Source organism: Entelurus aequoreus, linkage group LG01 (assembly GCF_033978785.1).
Source record: "Entelurus aequoreus isolate RoL-2023_Sb linkage group LG01, RoL_Eaeq_v1.1, whole genome shotgun sequence".
Lineage (NCBI taxonomy): Eukaryota > Metazoa > Chordata > Actinopteri > Syngnathiformes > Syngnathidae > Entelurus > Entelurus aequoreus.
This window is the reverse complement of record NC_084731.1, coordinates 889,703-906,212: the sequence shown is the minus strand read 5'-3', so window position 1 is coordinate 906,212 and position 16,510 is coordinate 889,703. Positions and strand designations below refer to the sequence as shown.

Genomic DNA, 16,510 nt, shown 5'->3' with positions numbered 1-16,510 from the left:
GCTGTCTTGGTTGACAAGACTCTGCAGCATCGCGTGGACATCGGGGGCGGTACCTCTGGATTGGCAGACCGGGGTGGTGGTTCCTCTCTTTAAGAAGGGGAACCGGAGGGTGTGTTCTAACTATCGTGGGATCACACTCCTCAGCCTTCCCGGTAAGGTCTATTCGGGTGTGCTGGAGAGGAGGCTACGCCGGATAGTCGAACCTCGGATTCAGGAGGAACAGTGTGGTTTTCGTCCTGGTCGTGGAACTGTGGACCAGCTCTATACTCTGGGCAGGGTCCTTGAGGGTGCATGGGAGTTTGCCCAACCAGTCTACATGTGTTTTGTGGACTTGGAGAAGGCATTCAACCGTGTCCCTCGGGAAGTCCTGTGGGGAGTGCTCAGAGAGTATGGGGTATCAGACCGTCTGATTGTGGCGGTCCGCTCCCTGTATGATCAGTGCCAGAGTTTGGTCCGCATTGCCGGCAGTAAGTCGGACACGTTCTCAGTGAGGGTTGGACTCCGCCAAGGCTGCCCTTTGTCACCCATTCTGTTCATAACTTTTATGGACAGAATTTCTAGGCGCAGTCAAGGCGTTGAGAGGATCTGGTTTGGTGGCTGCAGGATTAGGTCTCTGCTTTTTGCAGATGATGTGGTCCTGATGGCTTCATCTGGCCAGGATTTTCAGCTCTCGCTGGATCGGTTCGCAGCCGAGTGTGAAGCGACTGGGATGAGAATCAGCACCTCCAAGTCCAAATCCATGGTTCTCGCCCGGAAAAGGGTGGAGTGCCATCTACGGGTTGCGGAGGAGACCCTGCCCCAAGTGGAGGAGTTCAAGTACCTCGGAGTCTTGTTCACGAGTGAGGGAAGAGTGGATGGTGAGATCGACAGGCGGATCGGTGCGGCGTCTTCAGTAATGCGGACGCTGTATCGATCCGTTGTGGTGAAGAAGGAGCTGAGCCGGAAGGCAAAGCTCTCAATTTACCGGTCGATCTACGTTCTCATCCTCACCTATGGTCATGAGCTTTGGGTTATGACCGAAAGGACAAGATCACGGGTACAAGCGGCCCAAATGAGTTTCCTCCGCCGGGTGGCGGGTCTCTCCCTTAGAGATAGGGTGAGAAGCTCTGCCATCCGGGGGGAGCTCAAAGTAAAGCCGCTGCTCCTCCACATGGAGAGGAGCCAGATGAGGTGGTTCGGGCATCTGGTCAGGATGCCACCTGAACGCCTCCCTAGGGAGGTGTTTAGGGCACGTCCAACCGGTAGGAGGCCATGGGGAAGACCCAGGACACGTTGGGAAGACTATGTCTCCCGGCTGGCCTGGGAACGCCTCGGGATGCCCCGGGAGGAGCTGGACCAAGTGGCTGGGGAGAGGGAAGTCTGGGCTTCCCTGCTTAAGCTGCTGCCCCCGCGACCCGACCTCGGATAAGCGGAAGAAGATGGATGGATGAATGGACTTAATAAAGAATGTACATAGCCCGAATCACCAACTGGTGGCATACTTTGTTTAGGCACTGGATTTGCTGGAATGATTTGTGGGCTATAAAACTATAATTTGTAATGTAGTGGATTGTCCGAAGCTTAAGCAGGCAACAAAAGTAGTTTTATTTACCCATTATCAGAAGTGCAGGTTGAATTGAGTTGGTCGTGCAGACAAACCACAAGTTACTCCGGAGCCAACAAGACACACACAAGCCAAAATCACCCCCGAGTTCCGGTCTTCTCCCATTTTTTATATGTCTGTTGTGCGTCATCGTTCCTTATCAAATGCGTCAATGTCTTGTTTTGCTTTTCCTATCTGTTCCATAACAACTCGAATTCTGTAGACAGTCAACACATTCTATAGACAGGTTGGCACGACTTAATATTCACTTTTGTCCCACAACTGGTCCATTCAATGGCACAAAAATACAAGAGTATTGAAAATGAGCGGACATTCTTAAAAGACAAGAAATATAGGTCAAAAGGTCAGAAATTCTACTACATACCCGCCTTCCAGGGTCTTAAGACCCTGGACCAAAACAATTTCTGATATAGACCACTAACTTAAATCTCTACCGCAGATAGAGGCAAAAACCTCAATGTTTTTATACGAGGCAAAAATTCCGTCTATGACCCTCCTTCAGAGCGATCGCTGTTACCAGCCTGCAGTAAAACCATCTCACAGAACACAATTAGTGGCCTACCCTTTGATTTAGTAAGGGAATAACAAATACTTTGATCATGGACATCATTGAACATAAATAGATGAATGTATATAGACTTATGACTGTAAGACATTTGCAAAAATATTTTTCCCGGCATTTGCAATGAATGTAGTTACCAATATTGTTCATTATCAATTGATTTTGAACACACAACTGAATTTCGTATGAGTCCATGTTCGATTAGTGCTCGTATAGATGGCTCGGTGGTGCCTCAGGCTGATGGCCTGCTGACACCTCGTTGGGCTTTTGGCTGCCTTGGTGAAGAAAGAGATCCACTCAAACAGTCTGTCTCTCTTTGGGGTGTGGTTCAGTCCATTGGGCAGACTGTTCAGTGGCATGTGCGTGCTGGCCGAAATTGGGGAAAACTCAGGTAGAGTTGGAGCTGTGGGGGCTTTGGGGAAGGCTGGGGCAGAGTATGGGGCGTGGGGCTTTGGTCCAGGCCCTCGGCTTGCTTCAGGCCTCCTCGCTGCTTCGGCACTCCCGACACTTCTTTCCACAGCTGCTGGAGTCCCGGTGGACACATTGGCTGGCAACCTTAGTTGTTCTCGTCATCGCTGGCAAGGTGTTGTCTCTCCTCTCGGTTCCTTCCAGTCAGGTATCGGGTGTTGGTCCTGGATCGGCTTTGACCGTGCCCCTCTTAGCGAGTGTAAGGGAATCTGGAGTGGCTGCTTTCATCCTCAAATCTGCACAGAGGAACTGGCACACAAATTCTACATTTTGCAAACTTACCATTTTGGTCTCATGGTCTTTCCACCTTCCTAGGAAGCTGCTGGTCCTGAGAAGTGCTGATCTTGTGACTGAAGAAGATTAACCTGTTTTCTTAAAATAGGTGCCGTTGTTTGACCTAATCTTTTTGGGGAAACCATGTCGGGATATTAGATCATTCACAAAATATTTCATTACTGAATTGGCACCCTCCTTTGAGGTTGGGGTTGCTTTCGCCAACCACTGCAATTGTCAATCTAAATCACTACGTTCCTTTATCCTTGCACCGGATTGATCATATCGATTAAATAAAACCTCAACACGCTCAAACTTGACCCAATCCAAACTCACCTCCCCCCTCTGTCCCTCTCACAGGGACAGTGTTAGTCGTAGTAATAGTAATAGTAGTAGTAGTAGTATTAGTAGTTTCAGAAACATCCAAGAAAAAGAAAAGACAGCTGATAGTCAAGTGCAGCAAGAACAGAGGCGGAGGACAGGTCATGTTTGAGGTCACTGTTCGCTTTTGCAATAGTACTTTGATATTTTACAACACCTAGTGAATTATTGTGGCCTCAATAATTCACTAAATAGTTGTATTTAATTTAGTCTATCTATGATGGGACAATGCACAGAAACATTAAGTTCAGAAACAGATATGTTCTGTACCAGATTATATCTAAATAGCTACTTTCCATCTGTAGTCCCTGGCTACCTAAATTAAAGGGGATCCACAAATCAAGCAATAAAATGATGACACTAATTAATCATAATAAATATATACATTCATAATAATCAATAATTAATCAAAAATAATCATACTGTAGCATGTAATCAGATTAAGAGAAATCCTAAAATGCCCCTTCATGGACACATACTTAACATACAATACAACCACACCTTATTGACATCATCACACAAAGACAATACATGCTCTTGTTCACATCTGTCATCATTCATAACAACAACCAAGATTTTAACAGCCATACCTCAAAATTTACAACAAAAATGCTCTCATGGATAAATATAATACTCATTAAATTGATGTGTCAACATAATGCCCCTCTTAGTGACCGTCTGAGCAGCCTTGATTGCTCCAAAGCCACTTTTTTTTTTTTTTTTTTCAAATTTTCTATTCCTTTTGTTATAACGTGGAGAAGGCTGTTCGTGACGCCAATTTGTGTAGTGGATTGTCCGAAGCTTAAGCAGGCAACAAAAGTAGTTTAGTACGACAAATTTATTTACCCATTATCAGAAGTGCAGGTTGAATTGAGTTGGTCGTGCAGACAAACCACAAGTTACTCCGGAGCCAACAAGACACACACAAGCCAAAATCACCCCCGAGTTCCGGTCTTCTCCCATTTTTTATATGTCTGTTGTGCGTCATCGTTCCTTATCAAATGCGTCAATGTCTTGTTTTGCTTTTCCTATCTGTTCCATAACAACTCGAATTCTGTAGACAGTCAACACATTCTATAGACAGGTTGGCACGACTTAATATTCACTTTTGTCCCACAACTGGTCCATTCAATGGCACAAAAATACAAGAGTATTGAAAATGAGCGGACATTCTTAAAAGACAAGAAATATAGGTCAAAAGGTCAGAAATTCTACTACAGTAACGCACAATATTTGGAAATATGATAACCAAAAAGGGGTAAAAACCAGGGCAACATTGTGATGACACGAAGGACATCCACTTTTTCTATCGTGGAACACATAAAGAACAATTGAAGGATGTTGAAGCCGCTTTAATACTTTCTGTGCTTTAAAAACAATCAAATGTAGGTCAATATTGTATGGAGAAAACCTCCACATCCTAGCTTTGTGTGACCAAGCAATTCAATTTAATCCAACTTTTTTTATTGGCATTTTCAAATACAGAAAAAAGTGCAAGTCGAAACAGTACAATTTTAAAGTCAGAAAATTCTTCACACCCTTTCCCTTAAAACCCAAATCCCCACCCACCCTCCCACCCCACTCAGGTCACACCAACAAGGGACATATGGCACAATCATATAACAAGTAAGACGACAAAGACAGACATCCTCACATACACACACACATACGAGGCCAGAGACAGACAAACAGGCTGAAAGGAGAGAAAGGGAGAAAATAAAATTTAAATAAAATAAAATACAATTAAATTAAATTAAAATAATAATAATAAATAAAAGGGAGATTATTCCTCATCTGCGTCTGGGGATAAATCAAGAGAGTTGACATACAGCAAGAAAGGACTCCATGAGTTTTCAAACGCTTGAGCCGAGCCTTTTAGCGAAAACCTAAGTTTTTCTAGTTTTAGATTGTAGAGAACCTCTCTAATCCAACGGCCGTGTGATGGGGGACGAGCCAGCTTCCAATTAAACAAAATCAATCGCCTGGCCAGCAAGGTCGTAAAAGCAACAGCGCGTTTTAATGATACCGGGCATATCAGTATCAGAGCTTTATTTGTCCATTCTTAACATGTACAAGACACATAAGAACTGAAATTACATTTTCGGCACAATCCCGCTAAGAGCAGACATACGTTACAGGGAGACAAGACGGGACCGCCAACGGATCAGCCACTTAGGCGCTCCTTAAAAAGGTGGGAAAAAGGTGACATTGGAGAAGGGGGGGAGAGTAAAAAAAATATCAGTCTGAGGCTGGACCCTCAGGAATGGTCCAGACTGAGTCCGAGGAAAAAAACCTCACATAGCATGGCACACATAAACATGGTACATGTAATCACAACAACTCGCAACAGAGTCATCCAACAGGACTTTGGAGGCCGGCAGCTGCTGTTGAGCGCTGCTCAGCCCCCACAACCCCGGAGGAATTAAGCAGTGGTGAAGGCGTTGATTTGGGGAGGGGTGTGTGCGTGCATGTATGCCCAATTAACTTGGGTGAGATGTTGGAATTGTCTTTATGGGCCGAGGCCGGCCCCAAGAGTTCAAGAGTTCAAGAGTCCGACCCAGGTGCTTTTGAAAAGAAGGGAAAGGTCAAAAGCGTCCATCTTTGAGGAGTCCTCAGGGGAGTGTTTTCAAACAGCCTGTTCCTCAAGGCCATTCGAGGGAGTCAAATCGTAGATTAAGATGTTGTTTTTTCTTCGAGCAGTCAAAACAATGACATTTCTGCTCTGTATGCTGGCTCTGACAATTCCAATTTATTCTTTCTCTAACTTCATCAAGATGGAATCTACCTTGCGATTCAAATCAGCAATCGCTCCAGTCTGTGATCCCACAGCACGACCCAATCCTTCCATTGCGTTGAACAGCCTGTTGGCCCCTTGAGTGGCTGCCATCGTCTTCCGAATTTGACGATACACCAGAGCAATGCCCAGCCCAATCAGCAAATGCCCTGCGATCACAGCTCCAAATAGGTAGATGTCTTCCACGTCCTCGATGGAAAGGACTGAGAGGCACATGATTCTCCAAGTATTCCAGGAATCTCTCACGTACCCCGCAGCAATGGTTCCATCAGGGCAGCCAGGCTCCCCCGAACCTCTTTTCCTTGTCGAAAAGACTGTGTCAATTGCGTCGAGAGTCCAGTTGATCAAATTCATTTTGATGTTTAGATTTGAGGACAGCTCAAGAAAAGAGGCTTCAAAAAGTTCGGACAAGACAAGGACACAAGAAAGCAAGCGGGAAGGAGGAGGAGCAGGGAAAAATGCGACCACCCTCACCAAGAGGCAAGACAGAAAAATATGTTATCGGGGCATACGCCAAAAATGGCTGATAATGGGTTGGGGGGAAAGTTTTGACCGTATGCTTTCCCGATCGTGTCAAAAATATCCTCCCAAAAGGAACATAGTTTAGAGCAGGACCAGAACATATGGACATGGTCGGCCGGAGATTGTTTGCATCTATTGCAGGTATTGCTAACAGTGGGGTAGATTTTGGATAGTTTTGAGTTAGTGTAATGAATTTTATGGATTACTTTGCATTGGATGAGACTATGGCGGGCACATATTGAGGAGGAGTGAACCAGTTTCAGGGCAGAGTCCCAGTGTTGGTCGGATATGTTGGTATTAAGATCGCCCTCCCACGAGGCTCTTATCACTGATAGAGAGTTCAAGCAATTCAATTTAATATCTAAAAAAGTAGCTCATCAATTATGAATTTATTCTATATTTTTATTTTCATTTTTGCACCTCCAATATCAAAGAAGCTGCATTGTCAGAAGTGCTCCTGACAGTTTGGTTATGTTTGGGTTTTCCTGTGTTTAGAATCACTTCCTGTCCTGGTGCTCTTGTTTTGTCAGTGTTTCCTGTTTGGTCTCTGTGTTTTGCAGCACCTTTACTTTCTGTTCCACGTCCTGTCAGCACACCTGTTCCTCCTTTAATTAGTTCTATTTAGTTCCACCTGGGTCCCTCCTTTAGGACTGGATCATTCTTCCTCTTCCTTTTGAGACCGATGCTTCCGTGTGCTCTTTTGGTTCCACGCTTCCTAAGTAAAAATAGTTTTTTTACTTGCATTCTGCCTGCCATTCTCTGCATCCTTGGGGTCACGCATCAAGCAACGCTCACGCACCCGTGACAGAAGTGACCCAGCCAGTGAGTAACCCCGCAGAGATTTCAATGGCAGAGAGGCTTAACAACATTTTGGCACTGATGGCCGAATCAAAGCGATGTTTTGCCTCTTTTCAAGCTCCCTCCAACCCATCCCTGTCGTCTGTTGGCCTCTTTGGGGACGTCTGGGATCAGTCCCTTGAGGGGGGGGGGGGGGGGGGGGGGGGCTGAGGTCAGCTGTGCGACAGGGGAGGCACAGCTCTCACCTTTCCCAGTGAGGCCACCGCAGCCGCTGCCTTCTTCGTCTCCTGCGGGCTCCTCGTTGAGGCCGCCGCCTTCTTTTCGTCTTCAGCGAGCTTCTTGCCGAGGCCGCCGCCTTCTACGTCTCCAGTGGACTCCTCGCCGCCTCCGCTACCTCCTTGTCGATCGCACAAGCGGCCCCCTTGTCAGCCTAGAGTGTGGCCGTTTCAGGGACGCCCTCTGCACGATCAGCAGCTATGCTAAGGACCTGGGCATGGACGATTGTAGCTGCTGGTGCACCGTGGCCACTCGCAACTGCCTTCTCGTTGGCCACGGATGTGGACATTCCGTGGGCGCTCGCCTCACTAGATGCAGCGGCGTTCAAATCGCCGCCGCCACCGGGCTCTTCCCCGCTGGCTGCGGGGGCACATGGCCTGGACTGTCGGTCGGCTTGTTGAGGCAGGGGCGCAGTTTGGCGCCATTCCTCCTTCCACCCTCCCTTGGTTTTGGACTTTTTGTTAAACTTAACGTCTGGAATCCGTTATTGGAAGGGGGCTACTGCCAGAAGTGCTACTGACAGTCTGGTTATGTTTGGATTTTCCTATGTTTGGAATCACTTTCTGTCCTGGTGCTCTTGTTTTGTCAGTGTTTCCTGTTTGATCTCTGTGTTTTGCAGCACCTTTACTTTCTGGACTCTCACACTATTAACTAGATCCACTAGGGACTGGACTCCCACAGTATTAACTAGATCCACTATGCACTGGACTCTCACACTATTAACTAGATCCACTATGGACTGTACTCTCAAACTATTATGTTAAATCCACTATGGACTGTACTCTCACACTATTAACTAGATCCACTATGGACTGGACTCTCACACTATTAACTAGATCCACTATGGACTGGACTCTCACACTATTAACTAGATCCACTATGGACTGGACTCTCACACTATTAACTAGACCCACTCCTGCTGAGGTCCCCTCCAAGGTTTCTCATTGTATCCCATTGGGTTGAGTTTTTCCTTGCTCTGATGTGGGATCTGAGCCGAGGATGTCGTTGTGGCTTGTGCAGCCCTTTGATACACTTGTGATTAAGGGCTATATGAATAAACTTAGAATGTTCCACGTCGTGTCAGCAGACCTGTTCCTCGTTTAAATAGTTCCACCTGGGTCCCTCCTTCAGGGCTGAATCATTCTTCCTCTTCCTTTTGAGACCGATGCTTCCGTGTGCTCTTTTGGTTCCACGCTTCCTTGTAAGTAATAGTTTTTTTACTTGCATTCCGCCTGCTATTCTCTGCATCCTTGGGGTCACGCATCAAGCAACGCTCACCACTCCGTGACATGCGTGTAGTAAATGGCGCCCTGGCTGCGCATTGGAAAGCCCTAGTCTAGATGAATCATACGTCACACACATTTGATCACATCAACTGTTGTAGTTTTTATTATGGTCATGGTATCAGGATATACATAAAGATTATAAGGCACAGATTAAAAGTTGTTTTCCTACTAGATGTAGTGATGGACTGTAAAGTCTGGTCATTTTACATATCCAGCCACCTGATTGGTCCTTGGTGCCTCTTCACCCTGCCTACGCTCATCAGCTTCTGAATGCCTCCACGGATCCAGCGAATATATCTGGATACTTGTGTGTAAACGCCATATTTGCCTTCTCGTGCACAGCCTTCTCCCCAGCTCACTATGCCAGTGAGGAAATATGTTCCTTTGAACTTTGTGACATGCGGCCCGCCACTATCTCCCTTGCATGAATCATTTGCTTCTTTGTCATAGCCGGCACAGAACACGCGTGTAGAAATATGAAAACCGGTGGATTCTTGACAAACCTGGCGGGCCACATAGGGCACGGCAAGGCGCTGCAAGATGGTGGACGGTTGTTGACCCTCGCCAAGACGTCCAAAACCGCTAACCATGCCAAGCGGCTGCTTCATCAGAACCTGCCGAGACAGGTGGCCAAACATATACAGTGCGTGTACACATACTGTGCATCAACGTGAAGCCAATAAAAGCTCACCTTCTCAGCAAAATCTGATTCAGGCATGCAGGCTGGCAAGACGAACCTGGAGAACTTGATGGGCGTGGCCAGTTTGATGAGAGCAATGTCGTTGTGATAAGTGTCTGGGCGGTAGTTATGGTGTTTGAAGCCAGCCTCCACATTGTGGTTGGCTTCGTTCCCGTCAGTCACCAGTACGTCAAACTCACCTGAATGGACAGAGGCCGGCAGTTGTCAAGAAAACATCCCAAGGACAGACTTGGACTCATTGGTCAGTCAGACCCACCCAGCCTCACAGAGATGTAATTTAATTGCTTCATGCAGTGCGCTGCAGTCAAGATGATGTATTGGGTCAAGATGGTACCGCCACAAAACCCTTGGCCTTCCTCATTGATGAGAAGTGCCTGTGTTGAGAACACCAAGGACTTTCAACACAGTATCTCACTTTAAAGGCCTACTGAAATGAATTTTTTTTATTTAAACGGGGATAGCAGATCTATTCTATGTGTCATACTTGATCATTTCGCGATATTGCCATATTTTTGCTGAAAGGATTTAGTATAGAACAACGACGATAAAGATTGCAACTTTTGGTATCTGATAAAAAAAAGGCTTGCACCTACCGGAAGTAGCGTGACGTAGTCAGTTGAACATATACGCAAAGTTCCCTATTGTTTACAATGATGGCCGCATGAAGTGAGAGAGATTCGGACCGAGAAAGCGACAATTTCCCCATTAATTTGAGCGAGGATGAAAGATTTGTGGATGAGTAAAGTGCAAGTGAAGGACTAGTGGGGAGTTGAAGCTATTCAGATAGGGAAGATGCTGTGAGAGCCGGGGGTGACCTGATATTCAGCTGGGAATGACTACAACAGTAAATAAACACAAGACATATATATACTCTATTAGCCACAACACAACCAGGCTTATATTTAATATGCCACAAATTAATCCTGCATAAAAACACCTGCGTGTTTGTTATGCTAGCTCCTAGCTCCTCTGCTAGCTCCTAGCTCCATAGAACACGCCAATACAATTCAAACACCTGATCAACACACACAATCACTCAGCCCAAAAGACCGTTTACCTAACCCAAGGTTCATAAAGCTTATATATTTTTAAAAAGTTACGTACGTGACGCGCACATACGGTCAAGTTATCGAATGTTTAGCAGCCAAGGCTGCATACTCACGGTACCTGATATTCAGCTGGGAATGACTACAACAGTAAATAAACACAAGACATATATATACTCTATTAGCCACAACACAACCAGGCTTATATTTAATATGCCACAAATTAATCCTGCATAATAACACCTGCGTGTTTGTTATGCTAGCTCCTAGCTCCTCTGCTAGCTCCTAGCTCCATAGAACACGCCAATACAATTCAAACACCCGATCAACACACACAATCACTCAGCCCAAAAGACCGTTCACCTAACCCAAGGTTCATAAAGCTTATATATTTTTAAAAAGTTACGTACGTGACGCGCACGTACGGTACGGTACGTGTTATGCTAGCTCCTAGCTCCTCTGCTAGCTCCTAGCTCCATAGAACACGCCAATACAATTCAAACACATGATCAACACACACAATCACTCAGCCCAAAAGACCGTTCACCTAACCCAAGGTTCATAAAGCTTATATATTTAAAAAAAGTTACGTACATACGCAAAAAAAAGCCAAAGCTGCATACTCACAGTAGCACGTCTGCGTCTTTGTCATCCAAATCAAAGTAATCCTGGTAAGAGTCTGTGTTGTCCCAGTTCTCTACAGGCGTCTGTGTATCCAAATCAAAAGTCCTCCTGGTTAGAGTCTCTGTTATCCGAGTTCTTCCATCTTGACTGCATCTTTCGGGAATGTAAACAAAGAAGCGCCGGCTGTGTACTGTTGTGGCTGACTACGTTCGAAAAATACGTCCATTTCGCACCGACAACTTTCTTCTTTGCTTGCTCGGCTTCCTTCTCCATAATGCAATGAACATGATTGAAACAGATTCACGAACACAGATGTCCAGAATACTGTGGAATTATGAAATGAAAACAGAGCTTTTTCGTATCGGCTTCAATGTGGAAGGCATACCCGTGTTCGTCGGGCTACGTCACACGCATACGTCATCCTCAGAGGCGTTTCGAACCGGAAGTTTAGCGGCAAATTTAAAATGTCACTTTATAAGTTAACCCGGCCGTATTGGCATGTGTTATAATGTTAAGATTTCATCATTGATATATAAACTATCAGACTGCGTGGTCGGTAGTAGTGGGTTTCAGTAGGCCTTTAATACCCCGACACAGTCCATCCCTTGTCTCACCTGCCATGGACATTCCCCTGGCGGACAGTCTTTGCCATTGACGATGCGGGTCATTCCCATCATTTCAGGTAAGACATATTCCTCCTCTTCAAAGTCATGCGGGATTTGATCGGTGCTGAAGTTACCAGGAGATGAGACGGCGGTGGAGGTGATGTTGCTTTCTATGTCGGTCTGGTTCAACCAGGAGTCGCTTCCCTGCGTGTAGTTCCGGTGCTGATACCTGAAAATGGACCGTGTCTTTCCAGAGATGATGGCGCCACATTTGAAGGGCTCTAAAAGGAGTTTTGTGGTGTGAAGAGTGGAATTCAGAACCTCTGAAATTTGAGGCAGAAAGTACTGTAGACTCACCGTTGGAGTGACATGATTTGTCCACGGGGAAATACCCATCAGCACATGAGCATTCAATGTGTCCTCGCACCACCCTGCAGAAGTGCTCACAACCGCCATTTTGGTTTTCACAGAGTTGAGGAGCGGCTGTTAAGAAACAAGAAAGCATCAACACCGCTTTGGTTGGAGCTTCTGTAGTACGCACATGACTTTGTTATTGTGTGAATGCTCCACATAGGCTTTTCTACAACAACATTCATCTAGTTCTTCTTCTTCTCCAGATGTTGGCGCGCTCTACCTTCCACATTTTTCATCCGATTCCAACCATTCCAACTTCAAACTGTTCAGCCTATTCGGGAATCGCGGGCTTTCCCTTGACAAATTCCCAGATTTCCTAGAATTCCAGGTTTTCCGGGACATTTTTCCCATTCAGAATGTATTGGTCATTTTTCAAACTTCCACCATTTCCACATTTTTCAACCGATTGAAACCATTCCACCTTCAACACATTCCACCATCCTGGAAATTCAAACTATAATTTTTCAAATTCAAACTACCCTTTTCCAGAATTCCTGGTTTTCCAAAGCCCTATTTCCACCCTTTTTTCTGACAACTATTCTTCCCACATTTTTCAACCGTTTCACCGTCAAAACATTCCTCTTAATGAGACAAAAAAACAAAGTTGTTTTTTGAACTGGAAATTCCCGGTTTTCCCGAAATTCCAGGGATTCCGTAATACCATTTCTCAATTCAACTACTTCAACATTTCTCGACCGATTTGAAAAATTCCAACACCAACCATTTCAACTCATTCAGACCATTCAATTGTTTTCGAATTTTCAAAAAAATTCCCGCTTTTCCTGAAATTCCCAAATTTTTTGGAAATTCCCATTGAAATCAATGGGACATTTTTCAAAGTTCCCCAATTCCTACATTTTTATCTGATTCCAACTGTTCCAACTTCAAACTGTTCAGCCTATTCTGGAACCGCAGGCTTTCCCTTGACAAATTCCCAGATTTCCTAGAATTCCAGGTTTTCCGGGACATTTTTCCCATTCAAAATTAATTGGCCATTTTTCAAACTTCCACCATTTCCACATTTTTCAACCGATTCAAACCATTCCACCTTCAACACATTCAACCATTCTGGAAATTCAAACTACCCTTCTCCAGAATTCCTGCTTTCCCAAAGCCCTATTTCCACCCTTTTTTCTACTCCTCCCACATTTTTCAACCCACTTCAACCGTTTCCACCGTCAAAACATTCCAACAAATTTGTTTTTTGAACTGGAAAATGTCTGGTTTTCCCAAAATTCCAGGCATTCCGTAATACCACTTCTCAATGCAACATGTTACTACTTCAACATTTCTCGACCGATTTGAAAAATTCCAACACCAACCATTTCCACTTATTCAGACCATTTCAAGTGTTTTAGAATGTTCAAAAAAATTCCCGCTTTTACCGAAATTCCCACATTTTTTGGAAATTCCCTTTGAAATCAATGGGACATTTTTCAAAGTTCCCCAATTCCCACATTTTTCATCTGATTCCAACCATTACAACTTCAAACTGTTCAGCCTATTCGGGAATCGCGGGCTTTCCCTTGACAAATTCCCAGATTTCCTAGAATTCCAGGTTTTCCGGGACATTTTTCCCATTCAGAATGTATTGGTCATTTTTCAAACTTCCACCATTTCCACATTTTTCAACCGATTCAAACCATTCCACCTTCAACACATTCCACCATCCTGGAAATTCAAACTATAATTTTTCAAATTCAAACTACCCTTTTCCAGAATTCCTGGTTTTCCAAAGCCCTATTTCCACCCTTTTTTCTGACAACTATTCTTCCCACATTTTTCAACCGTTTCACCGTCAAAACATTCCTCTTAATGAGACAAAAAAACTAAGTTGTTTTTTGAACTGGAAATTCCCGGTTTTCCCGAAATTCCAGGGATTCCGTAATACCATTTCTCAATTCAACTACTTCAACATTTCTCGACCGATTTGAAAAATTCCAACACCAACCATTTCAACTCATTCAGACCATTCAATTGTTGTCGAATTTTCAAAAAAATTCCCGCTTTTCCTGAAATTCCCAAATTTTTTGGAAATTCCCATTGAAATCAATGGGACATTTTTCAAAGTTCCCCAATTCCTACATTTTTCATCTGATTCCAACTGTTCCAACTTCAAACTGTTCAGCCTATTCTGGAATCGCAGGCTTTCCCTTGACAAATTCCCAGATTTCCTAGAATTCCAGGTTTTCCGGGACATTTTTCCCATTCAAAATTAATTGGCCATTTTTCAAACTTCCACCATTTCCACATTTTTCAACCGATTCAAACCATTCCACCTTCAACACATTCAACCATTCTGGAAATTCAAACTACCCTTCTCCAGAATTCCTGGTTTTCCAAAGCCCTATTTCCACCCTTTTTTCTACTCCTCCCACATTTTTCAACCCACTTCAACCGTTTCCACCGTCAAAACATTCCAACAAAGTTGTTTTTTGAACTGGAAAATGTCTGGTTTTCCCAAAATTCCAGGCATTCCGTAATACCATTTCTCAATGCAACATGTTACTACTTCAACATTTCTCGACCGATTTGAAAAATTCCAACACCGACCATTTCCACTTATTCAGACCATTTCAAGTGTTTTAGAATGTTCAAAAAAATCCCTGCTTTTCCCGAAATTCCCACATGTTTTGGAAATTCCCTTTGAAATCAATGGAACATTTTTCAAAGTTCCCCAATTCCCACATTTTTCATCTGATTCCAACCATTCCAACTTCAAAATATTCAGCTTGTTTGGGAAGTGTGTGCTCTACTTCAACAATTCTAAAAAAAAATCCCGGATTTCAGTTCAACTTCAGCATTGGAGCATTCACACCCAATTTTCTTCAGGAATTGCCTCATCTAGATTTGAGATTGATGATAAACATTGCTGTGCTGGTTTACAAGTCATCTAAGCTGGACGTCCACAGGTGCGATGCTTCTGTACCAATTTCACAATTGGAGCCCTGGTAGCCTTCAGCACAGTAGCAGCTGTAGCTGCCGATGCCATCTTCACAATGTCCTCCGTGAGCGCAGGGCATCGACTCACATGCATCACCATCTGCAGGCAACCAGAAAATCTACGGATCAGATCAACAACCGTCTTTGCTCCGCAGTAAGTCTTTGCTGTCGTCCAGCATTCTGTTTTTGTTTACTTCGTAGCCAGTTCAGTTTTAGTTTGGTTCTGCATAGCCTTCCCTAAGCTTCAATGCCTTTTCTTAGGTGCACTCACCTTTTGTTTATTTTTGGTTTAAGCATTAGATACCTATTTACCTTTGCACTGCCTCCCGCTGTTTCAGACATTTACAAAGCAATTAGCTACCAGCTGCCACCTACTGATATGGAAGAGTATTACACGGTTACTCTGCCTAGCTTTAGACAGCACCGACACTCAACAACAACACATCATTTGCGGATTATAATTACTGCTTTGCAAAAAATATTTTAAACCCAAATAGGTGAAATTAGATCATCTCCCACGGCACACCAGACTGTATCTCACGCGGCACAGTGGTTGAAAAAGACTGTATTGGACTATATGAGAAAGAATTCTTTAAAGGAAAGTTTGAACACCAAATATTTCCATGGGGAGACTTCTACTTTAACATTTAGGTTTAGAAAGCTAACTATCTATTTCATGTTACAGATGACGTACAAGTACTAAGAAGGTCAAATGTCTTACCGTGGCCTTGGCTCTGCACCTGAAGACCGCACGTGAGCAAGGTAAGCCAGAGGACGGACATTTGAGGTAATACAACGCAAAGGGCCATGACGCTGCGTGCAACCACACACACATTGGGGGTCAATGAATCTGGTCACATCCCGGTGGTGAAGGCCAGTGAGAGAAGCTCCTGCACATCGTCCTCCATTACATGGGTGAGTCACCTGACTGCCTCCCACATGTTTGCTCTCAATGTTCAGGGAGCTCCACGTGTGTTCGGATGTTGACATCAAGTTCAGTTAGCAGTGCAAACTCAACTTGTTCTTGGACTCTGACTCCTCCAAACAAGCAGCACACCAGTTTGTTTGTTTCTATCATTTGTTGAGGGACATCTCCTGATAGCAAATACAAGTCATGTTCTAGTAAGACTTTTATAAGGCAAGGTGTCCCAAAAGCTCAGACACTTTTGAACAAATGCGTGTTTTTACGTAATTTCTAGAAAGATATATATTTTT

At 44.4% G+C, this 16,510-nt stretch overlaps 1 protein-coding gene across 2 annotated transcripts; it reads right to left on the bottom strand.

Annotated features, from left to right (window-relative positions):
• Positions 1-7,657: 7,657 nt before the first annotated feature.
• On the bottom strand, positions 7,658-16,235 carry LOC133646431 (coagulation factor X-like). Of its 2 annotated transcripts, XM_062041773.1 has the most exons (7): positions 16,017-16,232; positions 15,282-15,395; positions 12,296-12,421; positions 11,948-12,219; positions 9,920-10,037; positions 9,655-9,842; positions 7,663-9,577 (listed from the first exon to the last, which is right to left on the bottom strand). In XM_062041773.1, the coding sequence occupies exons 1-7, from the start codon at positions 16,102-16,104 to the stop codon at positions 9,167-9,169; spliced, it is 1,317 nt and encodes a 438-aa protein (XP_061897757.1). In that variant the 5' UTR covers positions 16,105-16,232; the 3' UTR covers positions 7,663-9,166. The 2 variants fall into 2 exon arrangements, with proteins under 2 accessions (XP_061897766.1, XP_061897757.1); XM_062041782.1 differs by lacking the exon at positions 15,282-15,395 and having other exon boundaries at positions 7,658-9,577; positions 16,017-16,235.
• Between the last annotated feature and the right edge of the window lie 275 nt (positions 16,236-16,510).

Excerpts from the sequence above, each read along its gene's own strand:
- LOC133646431 (XM_062041773.1), bottom strand. The coding sequence starts at position 16,104 with ATGGCCCTTTGCGTTGTATTACCTCAAATGTCCGTCCTCTGGCTTACC. Across the intron at positions 9,843-9,919 it reads TTACATCTCTGTGAGGCTGG|GTGAGTTTGACGTACTGGTG; the intron begins GTGGGTCTGACT and ends CTGTCCATTCAG. Across the intron at positions 9,578-9,654 it reads AATCAGATTTTGCTGAGAAG|GTTCTGATGAAGCAGCCGCT; the intron begins GTGAGCTTTTAT and ends CTGTCTCGGCAG.